The sequence below is a fragment of the Erpetoichthys calabaricus genome, chromosome 3 (assembly GCF_900747795.2).
Source record: "Erpetoichthys calabaricus chromosome 3, fErpCal1.3, whole genome shotgun sequence".
In the NCBI taxonomy this organism is placed as follows: domain Eukaryota; kingdom Metazoa; phylum Chordata; class Cladistia; order Polypteriformes; family Polypteridae; genus Erpetoichthys; species Erpetoichthys calabaricus.
In genome coordinates, this window is record NC_041396.2 from 214,664,572 (window position 1) to 214,683,771 (window position 19,200).

The 19,200-nt window shown below is 39.0% G+C and overlaps 1 protein-coding gene across 1 annotated transcript; it reads right to left on the reverse strand.

Moving 5' to 3' along the window:
* Positions 1–6,263: 6,263 nt before the first annotated feature.
* clec11a (C-type lectin domain containing 11A) lies at positions 6,264–17,199 on the reverse strand. The gene is made up of 4 exons (XM_028796175.2): positions 16,966–17,199; positions 12,138–12,342; positions 9,332–9,523; positions 6,264–6,872 (listed from the first exon to the last, which is right to left on the reverse strand). The coding sequence occupies exons 1-4, from the start codon at positions 17,134–17,136 to the stop codon at positions 6,466–6,468; spliced, it is 975 nt and encodes a 324-aa protein (XP_028652008.2). The 5' UTR covers positions 17,137–17,199; the 3' UTR covers positions 6,264–6,465.
* Between the last annotated feature and the right edge of the window lie 2,001 nt (positions 17,200–19,200).

Below are 19,200 nucleotides of genomic sequence, written 5' to 3' on the forward strand. Positions count from 1 at the left end.
TGCCACCGCTTAATCTCCTTTTGCTTAAACTAAAAAGTCGGCTCTTTTAATCTTTCCTCATATCTATACCCATGCAGGCTTGTAATCAGCCTGGACATTCTTCTGTAGACTTCTTCTAGCGTGTATGTCATTTTTGTATCCTGGATTATCAAGACTGTACACAGACACCCAAGTCATTTACTAGTTTAACAAGGGTGGAGTGCCCTCTCAGGGTTGGGAGCGAGATCCTGTCTCAAGTGGAGGAGTTCAAGTATCTCGGGGTCTTGTTCATGAATGAGGGAAGAATGAAGCGGGAGATCGACAGGTGGATCGGTGCGGCGTCCGCAGTAATGCGGGCTCTGCATCGGTCTGTCGTGGTGAAAAAGGAGCTGAGCCGTAAGGCAAAGCTCTCAATTTACCAGTCGATCTATGTTCCTACCCTCACCTATGGTCATGAGCTATGGGTAGTGACCGAAAGAACGAGATCGCGAATACAAGCGGCTGAAATGAGTTTCCTCCGCAGGGTGTCTGGGCTCTCCCTTAAAGATAGGGTGAGAAGCTCAGTCATCCAGGAGGGGCTCAGAGTAGACCTGCTGCTCCTCCGTATCGAGAGGAGTCAGATGAGGTGGCTCGGGCATCTGATCAGGATGCCTCCTGGACGCCTCCCTGGTGAGGTGTTCCGGGCACGTCCAACCGGGAGGAGGCCCCAGGGAAGACCCAGGACATGCTGGAGGGACTATGTCTCACGGCTGGCCTGGGAACGCCTTGGGATTCTCCCGGAAGAGCTAGAAGAAGTGGCTGGAGAGAGGGAAGTCTGGGCATCTCTGCTCAAGCTGCTGCCCCCGCGACCCGACCTCGGATAAGCAGAAGAGGATGGATGGATGGATGGAGTTTCTGTACTGTGATTTGTTCTAAAACCGAAAAGAAACTTGTCAAGGACTGAATATTTATTCAAGTGATCATTTAGCTGCATAATGACTGCCTTTTCTAGAATTTTTCCTTAAGAAAGGCAGTATAGAAATCAAAAAATTTCAGAAACAGAGGAGTCAAAGTTATTTTACTTGAGCATGGGTTTAACAACAGCAGTCTTAAGACAGTCTGGGAAGACCCCCGTATCTAATGATAAATTTACTATGTCAAGAACACTATCGATTAGCCCTTCCTCCTTCCTGCCTCAATGACTGTCTCTTTGAGGTAAAATCCTAGTTTTCTTCTGATTTCCTCCAACACAATAGCCATAAGACAGAGGTTCTCCTCATTGGCTACAAGTCTGCTGTATCAAAATCTAATAATTTTTCGCTTAATATTGATGGTACCTCAGTCTATCCCTCCCCTCAGGTTAAGAGTTTGGGGGTTATCTTTGATAGTACTCTGTCTTTTGAATCCCATATTAATAATGTTACATGGTCATCTTTTATTCATCTCTGTAGCATTGCATGCCTGTGACCACCCTCACACTAAATAGCATCGCCTTCCTTACTCATGCCTTGGTCACTTCTTGCATTGATCATTGTAATTCTGTTCTCTTTGGTCGTTCCCACATAAGCTTCTCCATAAACTCCAGCTTGTTCAGAATTCAGCAGCCCATGTTATAACTCAGACCTCTTCCGCGCAACACATTAACCCATCTCTTAAATAGCTTCATTGGCTTCCTGTAAAATTTCACATTGATTTTAAAATTCTTCTACTTATCTTCAAAGCACTTCATAACCTTGCTCCATTATACTGTACCTCTCTGACCTCATACATGTTTGTACACCTAACCACACTCTTCAGTTCTCTACTTCTGGTCTTCTCATCAACCACCTACTCCTGCTCACCTGATCACCATGGGTTCCAAGGCATTTAGTTGTAGTGCTCCTCGTCTCTGGAACTCACTACCACTAAACATTCAGGACACAGATTCCCTACCTATTTTCAAATCTCGTCTTAAGACTTATCTGTTTAGATTAGCTTACACTACATGACCTTAGGCTGTATTCTTATTGCTGTATTTTCAGTTCCATAGATATAGGTATATGTACAGTATATGTGTATGTGTACATTCATGTTTTGTTGGTTTTATGATTTTACTAGACAAAGAGCCCATTTCGACAATGTAAGATGAAACGGGCACGAGTGGAATAGTAATAAGTATAAGCACCACAAACCTGATATAGGTGTATTGAATTAATGCGTAATTAGGCCTGGAGCTGTAGTCGAAATCGCCTTTCAGGCTTCTAGAGCTTTAATCGAAGTCACCTTTCTCTTTGAATTTTTGCGGCCGTAAATCCGCCGCCTGCCGCGATGTTGGTCGAAGTCACCTTTCTTTTTGAATTTTTGTGGCCGTAAATCCACCGCCTGCCGCAATGTCGGTCTCGTAAGGTTTTTCGGGCAGCTGCGCAGAAGGCAATTGCGCATTCAGTTTCGGACATGCGCAGAAGGCGACGTACGCAGAAGGCGACTGCGCATTTGGCTTCGGACGGACGTGAGTGAGTGAGTGAGTGAGTGAGTGAGTGAGTGAGTGAGTGAGTGAGTGAGTGAGTGAGTGAGTGAGTGAGTGAGTGAGTGAGTGAGTGAGTGAGTGAGGAGACTGACAAATTATATATAAGATTACCTGTATGGTGTCCTTGGGTGTTTAGAAAGGCGCCTTGAAATAAAATGTATTATTATTATTATTAAACTTTGAAGCTGCAGATGAATCAAAGAAGCATTTTTTAACAATACGCTTCTCATTAATCTATCAGTATTTCTATATTAGATAGTAAGAGAAAATGGTCAGATAAACCAATATCCATGATCTGCCTCACATCCACTTTTAATCCTTTAGTAACCACTAAATCCAACGTGTATCCTCCTTTGTGTGTGTGCTCAGATCAAAAGAGTGCAGGAGGTTCACAAATTCTTTTGCTTTTGGGTCACACTGATTACCAATATGAAAATTAAAGTCGCCAGCAATTAGGAAACTCTCATAGTTATTGTAATTGACATTAAGTCTAAGAATTCTTCAAAGAAAGACACATATTTAGGAGGTCGATACACGGACATTACTAGAGACTGAGAAATTCCTTCAGTAACAACAGCAAGATACTCAAAAGACGCGAACATACTAAAAGCTCACACTTATGAATATAAATTGTTCTCAGTACAAATGACATTTTTAAAAAACATTTTATTGATTTATAAAGTTTGTCCTGTTTCACTACTACACGGGCGGAACCACAGGGGAGAACTAGTAGAAAATAAACTTCCATGATTCCACATTTGCTTAAAATTGAAAATTCTAGACAAAGCCAGACACAGTTATAGTTCTGGAGACCCAGTCCAACTGCTTACCCACCCGCTACTGGGCATTGTACAGTATTTTTCAGGACAGCCAAATAAGAAGATAAAAATGTGTAATTTTTGGATTCCATGGCTCTCCATATCTCTGGTGTCTTTATATGTGCAGGAAAACAGCTTGGAGGTTGAGCAGTGGCATCAAGTGCCACAGTATACAGAAGCTTCAGCAACTCTTCATAATTATTGAAGTACTTATATTTTTTTATAAAAATAATGAGCAATTAGAAATACAATACGCACAGCTAATCAGCAGCTCAAATCAGGATATACTATACTAAAGTAGCGAATCTTCAGCCTGGATTTAAAGATTGACACCAAAGGGGCAACTCTTAGTTATGTAGGAATATCATTCCATAGCTTTGGGGCCCCCAAAAAAATAGCCCTATATTAAATAAATTACACAAATGTATAGAAGTGAATACAAATAATTGATTTGTTAGTCAGTTAAATACTGCATACTAGATAGTGATGACTGATGTGAAAATTTTCTGCCAGTTTGCTTTTGATAGAATTTAGTTTTTTGATTGCTGCCATCATTGCCAGTCCAGGGCTGGTTCCTGCCTTAAATTTAATTCTGCCAGGATAGGTTCTGGCCCCATGCCACTTTGAATTGGATTTAATCAATTTGAGGATATTATGTTAATTTTTTATATTCTACATGTTTGATAAAAGAAAGGGCTACATAACAGTGAGCATTACCTACCTTTTTAATGGACAAGGCAAACCTAAATAGTATAGTACTTGTTACATAAGACACAGTACATAAATTTGAAACTGAACAACTAAGTCAGTGATATCGATGCAATGCTTAGCCTGTGATCTCAGATATAAATATTTCATACTCTGGTCTTTTAAACAGACATGAATTATTTGTTCTGGGAATTCTCAATTCCCTGTTTTGGCTACTTTATATATTTTTAGATGAAAGATTTTATTTGTAATTGTCTTTAACATTGATGTTCACTTTGTTTTAAATTTTTCTAAACTTATTGGTTCTTTATAAACTGGCATCCAATTCAGAGTTGTTTCTTGACTTGTGCCTGACTATGCTGACTAGGCTATGGCCACCTGCAAGCCTATACCAGACTAAACAGAAAACTGACCGATGCACTTGTTTTTAACTGTGCTTGCACCTGCTTGTCACTATTGGATTATTAAGTAAGTCTAAATGCTTTTAGCCCTGTAAAGAACTGCCATTCATTCCAGGGTGGGCACCTTCCTTATACCTTATAGTACTGGGATAGGCTCTAGCTGTCTACATCTCTATACTTTTATGGTAATTAATGTATGATTGTTAATACTTAATCATCCAACACAAATCATCTCTCAGTTAATTGATAATTTTCCAAGAGGAACAAAAAGAACTGGTTAAATGGACAAATAGAGTTGCTGAATATCACACAATAATAAGCACACCAACATCTCCACATGAATGATAAAGTTTATTATATTATAAAGAGTCCTGCCAGACTTCAATGAATGCCCATTTTGCTGGGACGTTTTTCATCACCAACGTTTAATAGTGAAAGTTTTACATTTTGTTATGTTGGTTTTGCGAGTCTTAAATGTTCCAAAATTAGAAATATCTCTAGAGATACTAGAGTGGTCAAGAAATAATACTGGTCATCCTTAGTTTGATGAGTTATAGAAGTTAAATGCATTGATATAAAAATAATTTTACGAATGATGTAATAAGCATGATACAGATCCGATGTGATTGTATATGGTCTTTGGTGGTTTCCAGGTCCTGCGGGACTTCGTTTCAGCCTACAGAAAGTAATTTTTATTGCCAATGGAATGTGTCATGTAATGGGACATTGGGTTGCTTTCTTCTGTTACTTGGCTGTGTGAAACTCATACCAGTGTATCCTTAACTTTTCTGTAAAGTGCAACAAGATATTTCCAGGATCTGAATAGATTAGAACTCCTCAACATTTTTCTCTGCCATTAGCTTTTTAAATTTAAACAACTATTTTACAGTATGATGAACACAAAAATGCCAATGGCTGTCAGTTTGTGAGATACATGTCAAATACTTAATTTTGTGCCTCAGTGTTAGTCGAAATAACCTGAAATTCAAATTGTTAAAATGTGTTAAAAATGCAGAAACTAAAGATTCTTCTCTGCCCTGAAAGCTTTGGCATGAATAAGCATTTTTCTGAATTTCAGAATGAAGTAAAAGCAATACAATTACTATATTAATTTATGAGAATGGAAACTTAAAGTTAGGGTGGCCTATCTAGTTCAATGAACAGAAAGAGCTAACACCAAATTAAGAAGTTGGTTTCAATAAATTCCATTTAGTCTTCCCAGATCAAGGCTGAGCACATCTGATGTAGAACTAAAGTAATTCTATCAGATTGAATTTATGAAATGAATATATTTTATATATATATATATATATACAGTATATATATATATACAGCATATATATATATATATATATATATATATATATATATATATATATATATATATATATATATATATATATATATATATATATGACAGTAAATGTTATTAATATTGTGGAAATATGTCATTCATAGTAAACATTTTGATCTACAGTACATCCATACTCCCTGGTTTACCATATTGGAGATCAGGTGTCACGTCCTCTTTAATAAAATCCCTTTGTGCGTCCAGGTGTCCGTGTGTGTGTGTCTTTTGGTGAAGTGCGCATGTGCGGGGCACGGTGCGATGCGCGATATTACTGTCAGAGAAAGTTAGAGGCGTTTTACGGAAATACAAACCAGTATTACTGCGAGAGGAAATTAAAGGTACACAATACAGTGATGCATATTACAGCCACATACAAGCCAGTATTACTGTCAGAGGAGATTAAAGGCACATTACCGACGCGCACGCCTGTATTACCGCCAGAGAAAATTAAAGGTATTTTACGGACGTACAAGCCAGCGGACATACAAGACAGTATTACTGTCACAGAAAATTAAAGACACACAATACACGGTGGCAGCCCACGAAGAACGGTCAGCTCAGCAAGTAAACATCAACAAAAGAAAGGCCGAAAGAAAGAAAAATACGACCAACAAAAAGAATGAGGTCAGAGTCCCTTGCCATTTAATATAGACTGTTCCTACTAATGTTTATGCACTACTGTTCTAGCGCCCGTTATTGTAATGGGCTAAATGACTAGTTATACTAATATAAGACATCAAATTCACAAGCATAGTACATTCGTCTTGAACAGTCATTATCCCACCAGTCCCCATCATCAGTGGAAAAGGCCACACAGTTTTCTCTTCTTCCTCCATCTGGCTGACTGGAGTGGATATGCTTCCGCCACTGGAAGAAAGTGACACGAATGCCATCTTCAAAGAGATACAGGCCTTCTGATCGCTGATCTGAGATCCCAAGCCACACAGGCCAGTTTCCTGGATGGAAAAGCTGACGGGCAAATTGTGCTAGTGTAGCAATCTGGGGCTGGTCTTTTGGCATGGCCATTCTACCGCCCTTTTCTTTGCATTTTTCTCCGGAACTGGTAAAATTCTCATAGGAGCGATAGATCAGGAAACACTTGTACCCTGAGCGAATGCCTTTTTGGCAGCCTGAAATGAAAACAAAGAAAAGGACATAACCTTTTTATGATGGTTACCCAGCTGTTAAACAAAAATCAGCAAAAGCTTAATTTGCAATATGCCTTTAGAAACCTCACAAAATGAAATTATTGATAAAAAACCTCAATGAATGAGAGAAATAACCTAAGAAAAATAGGCTAAAACAGTTTAAAGTGTACTGTACCATGAAATGCCATTTTTTCAGTGACTGTTAAGTTCAAGAAAGAGTTTCGTCTTTGAATTTTGTACAGTATTTGGACTGGCTTCAGAATCTGAAAGGTTGGAGTTTTCTATTAAGGCGTCATTTCTTGATTTCTTTCTTCATTGAACAAATGAGTTCTGGGCAGCTGCATGAATAGTTCATGTTTAAAAGTGGCTGTAATGTCTGGGCATTATCGGTCAGTTCTTTTATTTTATTTACTTTATTTTGACTCCAAACTTTGGCAGTATGTTAACTACAGTATGCCTCTTTGGAATTTTGCTTAATAAAAAGTGGATGACAAAAAGTAGTTAAAACTTTAGCTGTAACCGTGGTTACTTTTATTTTATTTTCACAGAATAGAGAGGGGATTATGCAAGCATTTAATGCTTTCACAAGAGTGGTCTCAAGAACAGAATTGCATGCGTGACCTGTTACAGTCACTTCTAGAAATCTTTCTTTATTTTGTTTACTTTCACTTAATTGCAGACTTCCAGATTGGTTGAGGAGTGCTGAGCTACTGTACAGTGAAAAAGTATGTGCCACTTCATCCATTGTTTCAGATTTCTGGAAATAAATGTTTTCAGGTCTTCATTATTAAAAAGATACACCTGCATGAGCAAATAACATTTTCTTTTATTTACAGTATTTTTTTTTTATTTACAATATGTAACTTATTATGTGAATCAATTTATCTGACACTAGCTTGCATCATGTAGACATTGAGGAGACAAATACTTTTTCATGGCACTTTAGAGAATTTGTCAATTTGATCATTTAAAATTCACTAATTTTTAAACTGGGTGGGCCAGTGAAGTTCTAGTTGGGCCAATGCTCATTTGTGGTAAACTTATCCAAATGTCCCTCACCTGATAAAGGTATATATAGCTGAAACATTTTATCATTAACCTTTTTTTCTTTCTAGCATAGAAGTAACCTTTCTTTTTTTCCTTTGCAGCTGCATGCTAATGCAGACCTATAGTGTATCCAGTTATACTATAAATACAAATCCTCACAGGTGGCGCAGTGGTGGTGCTGCTGCTGCTTTGCAGTAAGGACATTGTGGGTTTGCTTCCCAGATCCTCCCTGTGTGGAGGGAGAGTGCTTTGAGTAGTGAGAAAAGCACTATATAAATGTAAAGAATTATTAATTATTATTATTATTAGTATAGAATGGATTGTAACTTTAATGTAGTCCCTGCCTGACCCTGTGAACACTGTGTGCTAGGACCTCAGTAGCACATACAACTGTGACAGACTGCTCACTGTTTACGCAAGATGCCTGCTTCTTTTCAAGTCTTCCAAAACCTGTGTTTAGACAGGGCAAGGGACTTTCAAGATGTGATGTTCACAAGCATTAATATGTATTTATTTTTAAAATTGGTCTATTAATTTCACCCATTTTTCCTTTTCTGTGTCTGCTTTTTTAAATTCATTTGTATGGGTACATATAGTCCAATTTAATTTTGGTATTTAGAGATTGGAGAGGAAAACTGGAGTACCCATGGTGCACTGGAAGTAGTCATAGAGATTGATCAAGGCTACATGTCTTCTTTTCCTAGAGCACTGACTAATTATCAACTATTTTTCCTCAGTCTACCTAGAGTATAGTAATTTCCTTTACAGCTTCCTATCAAATATGTACCTAAGGCTGCTTTATACCATCTCAGGATCATCATAACAAATATTTTTTCCTACTTAAGCCCCTTGTCACACTGGGAGACTTTCCCAGTGGTTTTCAGTTGTAGCCTTAGGTTACGTAATCTTAGAGAGTTGGAGGTAGCTGCAGTGCACTCCTGTGATAATCAGTCATGTAGTTTAACAGTCCCAGAGACTCTGCTGTACCAGTCTACAACTCTCCCAACAAAATCACACATGTCTGATTTTCTCTTTATTCATAGGGGTGGGCTCTTATGTGTGCAAAAGCTGTTAACCAATAAGCAATCACCCAGAAGTACAATGCATACAATATGGCTGCAAAGAAAGAATGAAAATTTGTGTTTTAGACCATTTAAAGAAAAAAGAGGCACGTATATCAATTAAGTATGTCAATAAACCTAAAACAAATTGCTGTTGGATGTGGAAGGAAAAGCAGAATGCCCTTTGATAAACTCATGAAGACATTGGGGAGAAGTGCAAAGTGCAGGCAGATAGTGACTGAGCGGGGATTCACACCCAGTCTGCTAATGCTGAATGAAGCAGCAATCTTAACCACCATGTTGCCCTTTAATTATTAATAAATGAGATATCACCTTCAATTCGTCCAATCTCCTTCTGATTCTCTTTACTGATGTGAAAAATCTCCTCTATCTTCTGTTCCATTCCTCCAGTTTTGGATTCCACATTGGACACCTTATTTGACAGCTGAGACATCTTAACATCCAAAGTGTAGTATGCTACATTCAGGCGATGGATTGCTGCATCCATATCTGCAAGTCTCGACACTAAAAGAACAGTAAATGACCATTAGAAACACTGTGTTGCATTCAGTAAAGTTTAAGTATATTTGTAGGCTTTAATTTGATTCAAACAGCACATCTGATGCTGGAGAATTTTTATGTAACACCCACTACCCTTCACAATGATAATGGAGAAATTCTCTGCCTATATATGTTCTTATGGAGGGTTAGCATTGTTACCTCCTAACCTGAATCGTTCAATGGTAACAGTTTTGCTGATTATCTAAATTCAAATTCTACAGCAAAAGATGTCCTAGACTTGTATAGTGTGATTTTTAAATTATAGCATTTTTTTGTGCATGACTGCATTTTTCTAACATGTCACTAGTTCTTTTTGAAATATTAGGTCTTATGACTTAATGAACACGTTAAAGGACCTAAGATGAGTCACGAGTTGTCTCTTGCTGTCTCTTGCCTAAGGATCTTAGTTATTATATGCAAAATCCATTTTTTAAATTACTAGTCCTATTTAATTAAATTTGTTTTTTTTAATAATTATTATTATTTCCAATTTTGGTACTTTGTTCAGTCCAGAAATTGAGTCTCTGTATTGTCCGAATACCTTTGAACTTGTATCTTTTTGTGTATTTAACCTATTCTGTCTTATCCAGACACTCTAATGTTGTGTTCACTCCACAGCTTAACATCTTCTGCCACTGTGGAGGCTACAACAATTAGTAGGTTTCAATAGGACCTGCAAAAACACAAAGCACTAATAAGCATTCCCTTCCTGCTGACTTGCCATACAGTATATTGTAGTAGTTTTCTCATTTACTGCCTTCTGTGTGACAAATTCATGTACGTTTTTACAAAAGGAAAACTCAAGTTTCTTATTGCACATGGTTCTTTCTAAAGCACGCAAGCTTACTTTAACTGAAAGGACTCTCAACTCTATTTTGAGAAAAGTGTGTTTTTGGTGAGTAAATGTTAGAAATTCTCATAAATTACATACAATATAAATATGTAGATGTAGTGACTTTTGTTTATGCTGTATAAGCTGAGGGCGGCATGGTGGCGGCATGGTGGCCTCCCTGCGTGGAGTTTCCATGTTCTCCCAGTGTCTGCGTGGGTTTCCTCTGGGTGCTCCAGTTTCCTCCCACAGTCCAAAGACATGCAGGTTAGGTGCATTGGTGATTCTAAATTGTCCCTAGTGTGTGCTTGGTGTGTGTGCCCTGCGGTGGACTGGTGCCCTGCCCGGGATTTGTTCCTGCCTTGTGCCCTGTGTTGGCTGGGTTTGGCTCCAGCAGACCCCCATGAGCCTGTGTTAGGATATAGCGGGTTGGACAATGACATAACTGTATAAGCTGACATGTGTCTAGTATAATTTAGAAAATGACCAAAACAGATTGAGTTTTAGAAATGTTGGATTAACAATTATTTTTTTTGGAGCTTCTGACTTTACACTATAGCCATGTTTTAATATGTCTGCGAACACATTCTAGCAGCATTTTGTTTTCCATTCAGAGAGAAAACTGTAACCACAGCCTACTGCATTTCATTGGGTTTTTTGTCTTGTAGGCTGGCACTCCTTGAAGTAAAAAGAGAGGGAATGTCTTTTATGAGCCAGGAAAGAAGGCAAAAGTGGAAATAATAAAATAATGTCATATCCAGTTTAATTTTTGAAATTGAGGTCTTCAATATTTTTTATCCTTTTAACTTTTTGTGTATTTTGTATCATTATGCTGGAGGTGTCACTCAAAGCCATACTAATGTGGTCTTATTGCATTCCCAGCAGTCATTCTGTGTGTGGCCTGAATGGTTCAGTCTCAGTCATGTGATCAATGTTATTTTTCTCTATGGTGTCTTCATGAGGCCTTATTTAAGGATGCACTTTATCCTAGCTTTGACATAAATCTGAGTGTGTTATACATTTGCTCTTTTTCTAATAAAATAAATCTTGCTAGAGACATTTTTGATAGTATTGGCATAAAACCTTCAGCAATATGAAAATCTCTGTCCATTTATTTTTACTTTATTTTCACTTAGATATTAGAATCTGTCATGTACTGATCCTGACTGTTGAAAATTCTGCAACCTGTTTTCTCCATATTCACCTTTTTAAAAAGTGAATCACACACTTGTGATTCAGTAGAGGTCATAATAATACAACAACACAGCACATTTTCATGCACATAATGTAGCTCAAAGTACTTTACATGATGAAGAAAAGAAAAATTAAAGACAAAGTAAGAATTAAAATAAGACAACACTAATTAACATAGAGTAAGAGTAAGGTCCGATGGCCAGAGGGGACAGAAAAAACAAAAAAAACTCCAGACGGCTGGAGAGAAAAAAATAAAATCTTCAGGGGTTCCAGACCATGAGACCACCCAGCCCCCTCTGATGAAAAGATGAGAACCAGAGAAAGAAAAAGACCTAGTGACTAGTTTCAAATGAAAGAGAAATTCAATTTCATAAAAGGTTTGCCAAACTCAAAAAACAAACTAACATGAAATGACCCTAACAAATTAAATAACCCTAACAAAACCTAACAAGTATAAGAGTATAAGAGTGTTGGGCTGAATGGCCTGTTCTCGTTTAGAGTGTTCTAAGAGAAAGTGGAGTCTCAGTCTCACTAGAAGGTCTTGCTCAGACTTACAGAAGTAAGTGTAGGTATCATCTGGAGCAGTGTTTGTTGTTGCAGGGATCTCAGTTGTAACAGGGTCACTTTGTTCTTTTTCCTCCTCCACACTCTCCTCTTCCTCATCTTCCTCATCCTTTCTTTTGTTGCCGTTTCCTGTCATCTCTGTTTCATCTTCAGTTTGTTTTATTGGTTGATTCTCGCCCACTGATTTTGGGAGACCCTAGACAAGAGAAAAAGGTAAACAGAATTTAAACTGGAATAATGTTAAAATGCTCCATCACTGTGAACTGAATTGAGCAGATTCAAGAACTGAGGCATGGATAATGATTATACAGTATATACAGAAAAAGTCTGTGCCTTAGTAAAGATGGAGAGCCTTGTATAGACTTATTAGAAAGCAGCTTTGAAATTTTACCTTCTTCATCCACACTGGGAGGCTGTCCATGCTTTAAGTACTCAACAGAGAGGCATGTTTTCATTTCATATTTTCCAATATAATGATGTTTGGCTGGTATATTTCTTACAATTTCAATCTTGTAATTTCTAGACCTTTTAAAAGTTAGTCTCATTAGCACCTTCTAACTTCAGCTCATTTTTATATACTTTTTTTGCCATAAGGACTTGTGTGAATTCTGAAAATGTTGGAATTAATTTTTCATTTAGATCCTTTTAATTTTTTTATTAAATATTTAAAGAACTGAAAGAAGCATGACAAAATATCCATCCATTTTCCAACCCGCTGAATCCGAACACAGGGTCACGGGGGTCTGCTGGAGCCAATCCCAGCCAACACAGGGCACAAGGCAGGAACCAATCCCGGGCAGGGTGCCAACCCACCGCATGACAAAATATTTTCAACAGAAGTATAAGAACCTGGTACAGTCATGTCTCAGTCACTGTGACATTTTATATTTGATTGCATTTTTTACTGCTAGCAACAGTTCTTCTGTTCATAACAAAACAAGCATACAGCCATTGTGCACAAATTAAACCACCTCAGCCAAATGTTTCCATCACTTCTAGCTGTGGCCATATTGTTTGAAATAGTTATGTTACTGCAAAGCACCATGTTGATCTAAGGGCATTGCAGGACCAGGACAATGTTTGTGTGGAATTCTTCCTGTCTCTATGTAAGTTTTCCTCCCATGTCTAATAGACCTGCATGTCATTTAAGTTGGTTACTCAGAACCGGTCCAGTTTATGGGAGTAGTGTCTGTAAAGGAGTGTTGCCACATCCAGGGTTGGTTACTTGCTTTTGTCCACTTCTGCTAGACAAGGTTGTGGCTTCCCTTGACCCAGAATTAAATAAGCAGGTTAGGCAGTGGATGTTATAGCAAAGATGTAAGGAAATGCTCATTAGTTTTCAAATCAAAATTCTCTGAAGAACAGTCATTGCCCATTCAAAAACAAATTTAATAATTATTTAGTCAGTGGTAGTTGAATTGCTGTATGAACAGTGTACAGTGAAATTCTTACTTTTCCCAACCAATATACATGTCTCTCTGGCACCATGATAACCAAATATGTATTAGAGTGCAATTAATTATCGGATTATTTGTTCTGTTTCTGTTATGTCATTACTTGAAGCCTTAGAGAAAAACGCCTAAGAAAAACTCCAGTAAGCTCTAATTATTAAAGAGGGGCATCTTGTTTAATACCACAGAATGTAATTTATTATGTTGAAGGCAGTGCTTAGATCTAGAAGAAGATGTAATGAGCATGCATATGTACAGTATGTGCCATTAGTTATACTCACATACATTTACTTACTCAGTCTACATATTCATAACATCCGGCGCCGCCGTGAGTGGCAGCCTTTTCAGCAGCTCCGTGTATGACTGTATATGTATGTGTACTTTTCTACTTTTATTTTTCTATTTTTATTTATTGATCACTCCTAATACATAGTTATTGTCTGTTTTTTCACATGCATTATTATCATTCTTTAATTTAATATTATTTATTGTATCAGTATGCTGCTGCTGAAGAATGCGAATTTCCCATTGGGATTAATAAAGTATCTATCTATCTATCTATCTATCTATCTATCTATCTATCTATCTATCTATCTATCTATCTATCTATCTATCTATCTATCTATCTATCTATCTATCTATCTATCTATTCATTGTACTTCTTAATTCTATCCCAGTGGCACTGGCTGCAAGTTAAGGACCAACTGTGGAAGGAATGCAAGTTCAGGTAACACTCCCACACACATCCTTACTGGGCCAGTATAAACAGGTAATCTATTACACACTGTACATTATTTGGAAGTGAGAGGAAAACTGGAGTACTGTATCCAGAGAGAACTAAAAACACAGACAGGGTGGGAATGTGCTAACACAACACAGGCAGTGTGTGAACCCGGGACTGTAGAGTTGTGAGGGAGCAACACTAACCAACATATTACTATGTTGTCCTTTGAATATTCAGTTTGGTTTGCTTTACACCGTCTCACAGTCTTATAAAAGTTTATTAATGCAAAACAATACAGGGAGAAATATGAACCTACTGAAGAACACATAATTATTAAATGAACTGTAATAGACTAATCCATAAACAGAGGAGAATATTGTTTAATTTAAAATCTAGCATGATGTGAAGATGTGACCTTTCCTGGTAGAATGAGATATAAAAACAAGACTTCTGGAATAGACAGGGTTGACCAACAACACCTTATTTTCAGAAATGCATCAGCAATGTAAACATTGCCACCTTTCTGTCATGTTTCTTTGTTATGTTGATGTCGTTGTACAGCTTGTCCTTATTAGACTCAGACAGCTGTCAGTGTGCAAACCTTATTCCAGTTATCATCCTGCCAATATGTTAATACAGTATTTCCAAAATATGCTGAGACACCTTAACAGATCTGTCAATTGTCATTCAGTGATCATTTTTATTTGCTGTCTTGTCCTATGCAGTATATTTCTCCTTACTTTTACTATAACTATAGTATGCCTTCTTGTTGTTCATTGTGAACATTTCAGGAGTTCTTTCCATGTCAATCAGGCTTTGTAAATATGCTGCACTTTCTGTCATCATTATGTTCATCCTCAAGTTTCCATGACATTGCTTCTGTAATTCATGAAAATGCACATGTTTCTATTCAATAGGTTTATCATAGTACTAGTATTTTGCAGGTTGGTTGGATGTACAGGTAAGAATGTTACTGTACAGTACACTACATGTGACAATACTGCTGCTACTGCAGTGCTAATTACTGTGTCACTATGCCATCTTACCGCACGGTGGCGCAGTGGGTAGCGCTGCTGCCTCGGAGTTGGGAGACCTGGGGACTTGGGTTCGCTTCCCGGGTCCTCCCTGCGTGGAGTTTGCATGTTCTCCCCGTGTCTGCGTGGGTTTCCTCCGGGCGCTCCGGTTTCCTCCCACAGTCCAAAGACATGCAGGTTAGGTGGATTGGTGATTCTAAATTGGCCCTAGTGTGTGTTTGGTGTGTGGGTGTGTTTGTGTGTGTCCTGCGGTGGGTTGGCACCCTGCCCAGGATTGTTTCCTGCCTTGTGCCCTGTGTTGGCTGGGATTGGCACCAGCAGACCCCCGTGACCCTGTGTTCGGATTCAGCAGGTTGGAAAATGGATGGATGGATGGATGGACTATGGCATCTTACGCTACATTCACTCTCTCCAGTTATCCTAACCTGCTTGTGTATGAAAAGTAAACCTGAGGGAACTCACACTCACAAACTGAAAGAGTGGGCAGATTCCACAATGATAGGTACCTTACAGCGGTGATGCAGCAGTGCTAACTGCATTGATAATACTACTCATTTTCTAAATTTGTATTTAAACCATGCATTATATTATACGCTATCATTTTCTAAGCCTGCTTAATTCTGAGCAGGGTTTTGAGGGACTAGAGCCTTTCCCAGCAAGCATAGGGTGCAGGGCAGTAATGCTCCCTGGACAGGGTGCCAGTCCATTGCAGGATGAACACACTCATACACAAGACAAACACTAGGGCCAGTTTAACATCATCAATCCACCCTACCTGCAGGTTTTTTTGGACAGTGAGAGGAAATCGGAGCACCTAAAGGAAATGCATGCAGACACAGGGAAATCACGCAAACTCAATGTAAAGAAATGCATATAAATTGCAGATAAGTATCTATTATTAATTCATTTTTATAAGACAACTATCACCACAGTTGTGTATAGCAGACAGCACACAAACTGCACTTGTTCACAATATGACAATTTAGAGTCAACATGATAGTGATGTATGGGAAACACTGGGATCCGTTTAAATATCCCATGTAACCTACAGATTTCTCAACAAGCACAAAATATGTGGAAATCAAACAAGGGTCTAAGCACTTTGTGGTGGCAGTGCTACACTTACCTGGCTTTTTGGTGATCAAGTGATATTTGGGCTGCTTTGTTTGTCATTTGTGTAGTATGCCATATGTGCACAGTTAAATGTGGAGAGGTTGGGAGGCGGTACATTGATTATTTTTTTAAGAAAATAAGATGTGAAAGTTAATGTTTCTTTCTGTGTTTTTTTCTGGTTGATGCATTTTGTGTATAAGACAAAGATATAACAGAAACCTAATATCTAGTAACTGGCACATAATGAACTTTTCTAAACTTCTCATTGTGTCCCTGTAGCTACAATACAGACTGTATCTCAACGAGCTTTAGCAATAAATACTGTTATATAGATTTAGTTTCAGATTTATAACTTTGTGCATTTTAACTAATAACTTATTGTCATGATTCATCTAAAACGGTATAAAATTTTATTACTAGATTCCTTCATTGATGAATGGATTTGAGTTCTCCCTTGCACACTCGGTCCCATATAAACTTAAATTATGGTTACGAACCTTATCTTTAGGGTCGTGATGTCCCATAGAAATTTCCGTTCCCTCCAGTGCAGATTCAAAGTGACTTGATGGAGATTTGTCTTCTGCATTACACTGAAACACAATTAGGCAAAAAAATAAAAATAAGACTTCTATGTTCTTTCTCATTCTGTCATTAGATGTCAAGCACATTAAAAGAAGAATATCAGGCTACTCTATTCGTATTTTCTCTGTTGCTCTGGAAATTTCTGGGAGCTTGGCTTCTCCTTCCTGTTTTTTTTTTCACTGTACATTTATTTTAAATTGTTCCCTTGGGTTGTATGTCAGCCTTAACTAACAGGAAATGTTCAGATTTCTTCCTTAGTTTCTCATAAATTCCATATCACGTGCAGCATTATGTGCTCATCTTTTTTCTTTTTAATTCTTGTTGCTGTGAGACAGGTGAAATTAAATGAGTTTTTTAATTAAGTAAACACAAAACATCTTTTTTTTATGTAAAGTTTAACTACTCTACTCTGCTCTGTGCCATGCCTAATAACAGTCTTGGTTAATTTTAGACTGGCATCCCAAAACCTAAACATGTGCAGGTTAGATGGCTCTATCTGACCTGGATGACATGAGTATGTGCTGCTAGGGACTGTAGGGTTGATCCAAAATTGTAGCTAATGTTGTGTGAATAGACTTTGCCTCCTGCCTCATTGAAATTAGATTAGCAGATTCAGAAAATGTAAAAAGTGGTTCTGATTTCAACTTGTTTTCATGTTCTCTACTTTTTTTTTTGCCCTCATACCCAAGACATGCATGTTAAGGTAACTGCACCTGTGGAATATGACCCAGACACAGACAGGCAGACACGTTTAAATTACCCCACACACGTTTATTTAGGGTTTCCATATTACAATTTACTCACACAAGCCCCAATACCCCACAGTCCAGGCCAATAAACAATGCCTTCTCGCTCTCTCTCTTCAGACTGCCTCCTTCTCTCCTCCAGAGACCTCGTCCTTCTTCCACCCGACTCAAGTCATCCTCTGAAGGGAGGCGGCCCCTTTAAATAAGCACCCAGATGTGCTCCAGGTGTGTTCCCGGCAATCTCCCACCAACACGCCCCAGTGTGGCGGAAGTCCACTGGAATCACTCCGGGTGTCCCCTCTTTTCTTCCCCCCAGCACTTCCGGGTGTGGTGGAAGTGCTGAAGTCCAGGGTCCTACTGGTATTGGGGTGCCCCCTGGCCGTGACCACGGGCCCCTACAGGGTCGAGCTTCCCAGCTCTGTACCCGTGGCCCCCAGGGAGGTCGCCCCCTTGAGGTCTGGAGGAGGCACAAGCCCTCTTCCGGTCTTCACAGGCATCCCAGCTGGGTACAACCCCCATCTGGGTACCACACACCATAAAATGGACATGGTAGTGTTTTAAGCATCAGCTTTTCATGACTTCTGGTCGGTGGAGATGTCAAACTTGATGACTGCAAATGGGGTCCTGTCAAGTTACTTCACTAGGATATCACAGGGAATGACTAACTGCATGACTCCGTGATGACTTTCAAGCACATTTCACATTTCCAAATTATCATGAGCTTGCCCCTTTTTTCTTTTTTGCTGGATATCATGGCCGGCCTGTACACTGGTACTGTGAGTGCTGTGCAGAGTGGAGGCAGAACCTCTGCATTTTTCCCAGTTGATTCTGGGGTTCATCAGAGGTGTGTTCTTGCTCCTACTCTGTTCAGTGCTTGTATGGACTGGGTGTTGGGCAAGGTCGTGGGGTCCAGCGGCTGTGGGGCATCTGTTGGTGAAGCAAGATTCACGGATCTTGACTTTGCTGACGATGCTGTGATCTTTGCGGAGTCAATGAAGGCTCTGATCGGGCCACTTGAGAGACTAAGTGAGGAGTCTGAGTGTCTGGGCTTGCGAGTGTCCTGGATAAAAACCAAGAATCAGGCCATCAGGCCTTTAATGACCTCTTGGGCACAGCCGTCAGCAGTGTGTCTGTTTGCGGAGAGAGTGTCAACCTCGTCGAGAGGTTTACTTACCTCGGTAGTGACACTCATGTCTCTGGTGACTCTTCCTATGAGGTCAGTAGACAGATCATGAGGTCTCTGGAAAGGGGTGTGTGGCTCTCCCGATATCTATGCAAAAGGACGAAGGTCCAAATCTTTAGAGTATTGGTGCTTCCTGTCTTGCTATATGGTTGCGAGACATGGACGCTATCCAGTGACCTATGATAAGGACTGGACTCCTTTGGTACTGTGTCTCTCCGGAA

Bases quoted from the DNA above. Each gene is read 5' to 3' on its own strand.
- clec11a (XM_028796175.2), bottom strand. From the start codon at position 17,136: ATGTGCTTGACATCTAATGACAGAATGAGAAAGAACATAGAAGTCTTA. The intron at 12,343-16,965 runs GTTCGTAACCAT...TCTCTTGTCTAG, and splicing joins ATCACGACCCTAAAGATAAG to GGTCTCCCAAAATCAGTGGG. The intron at 6,873-9,331 runs GTGATATCTCAT...TTTTCATTTCAG, and splicing joins GGAGATTGGACGAATTGAAG to GCTGCCAAAAAGGCATTCGC.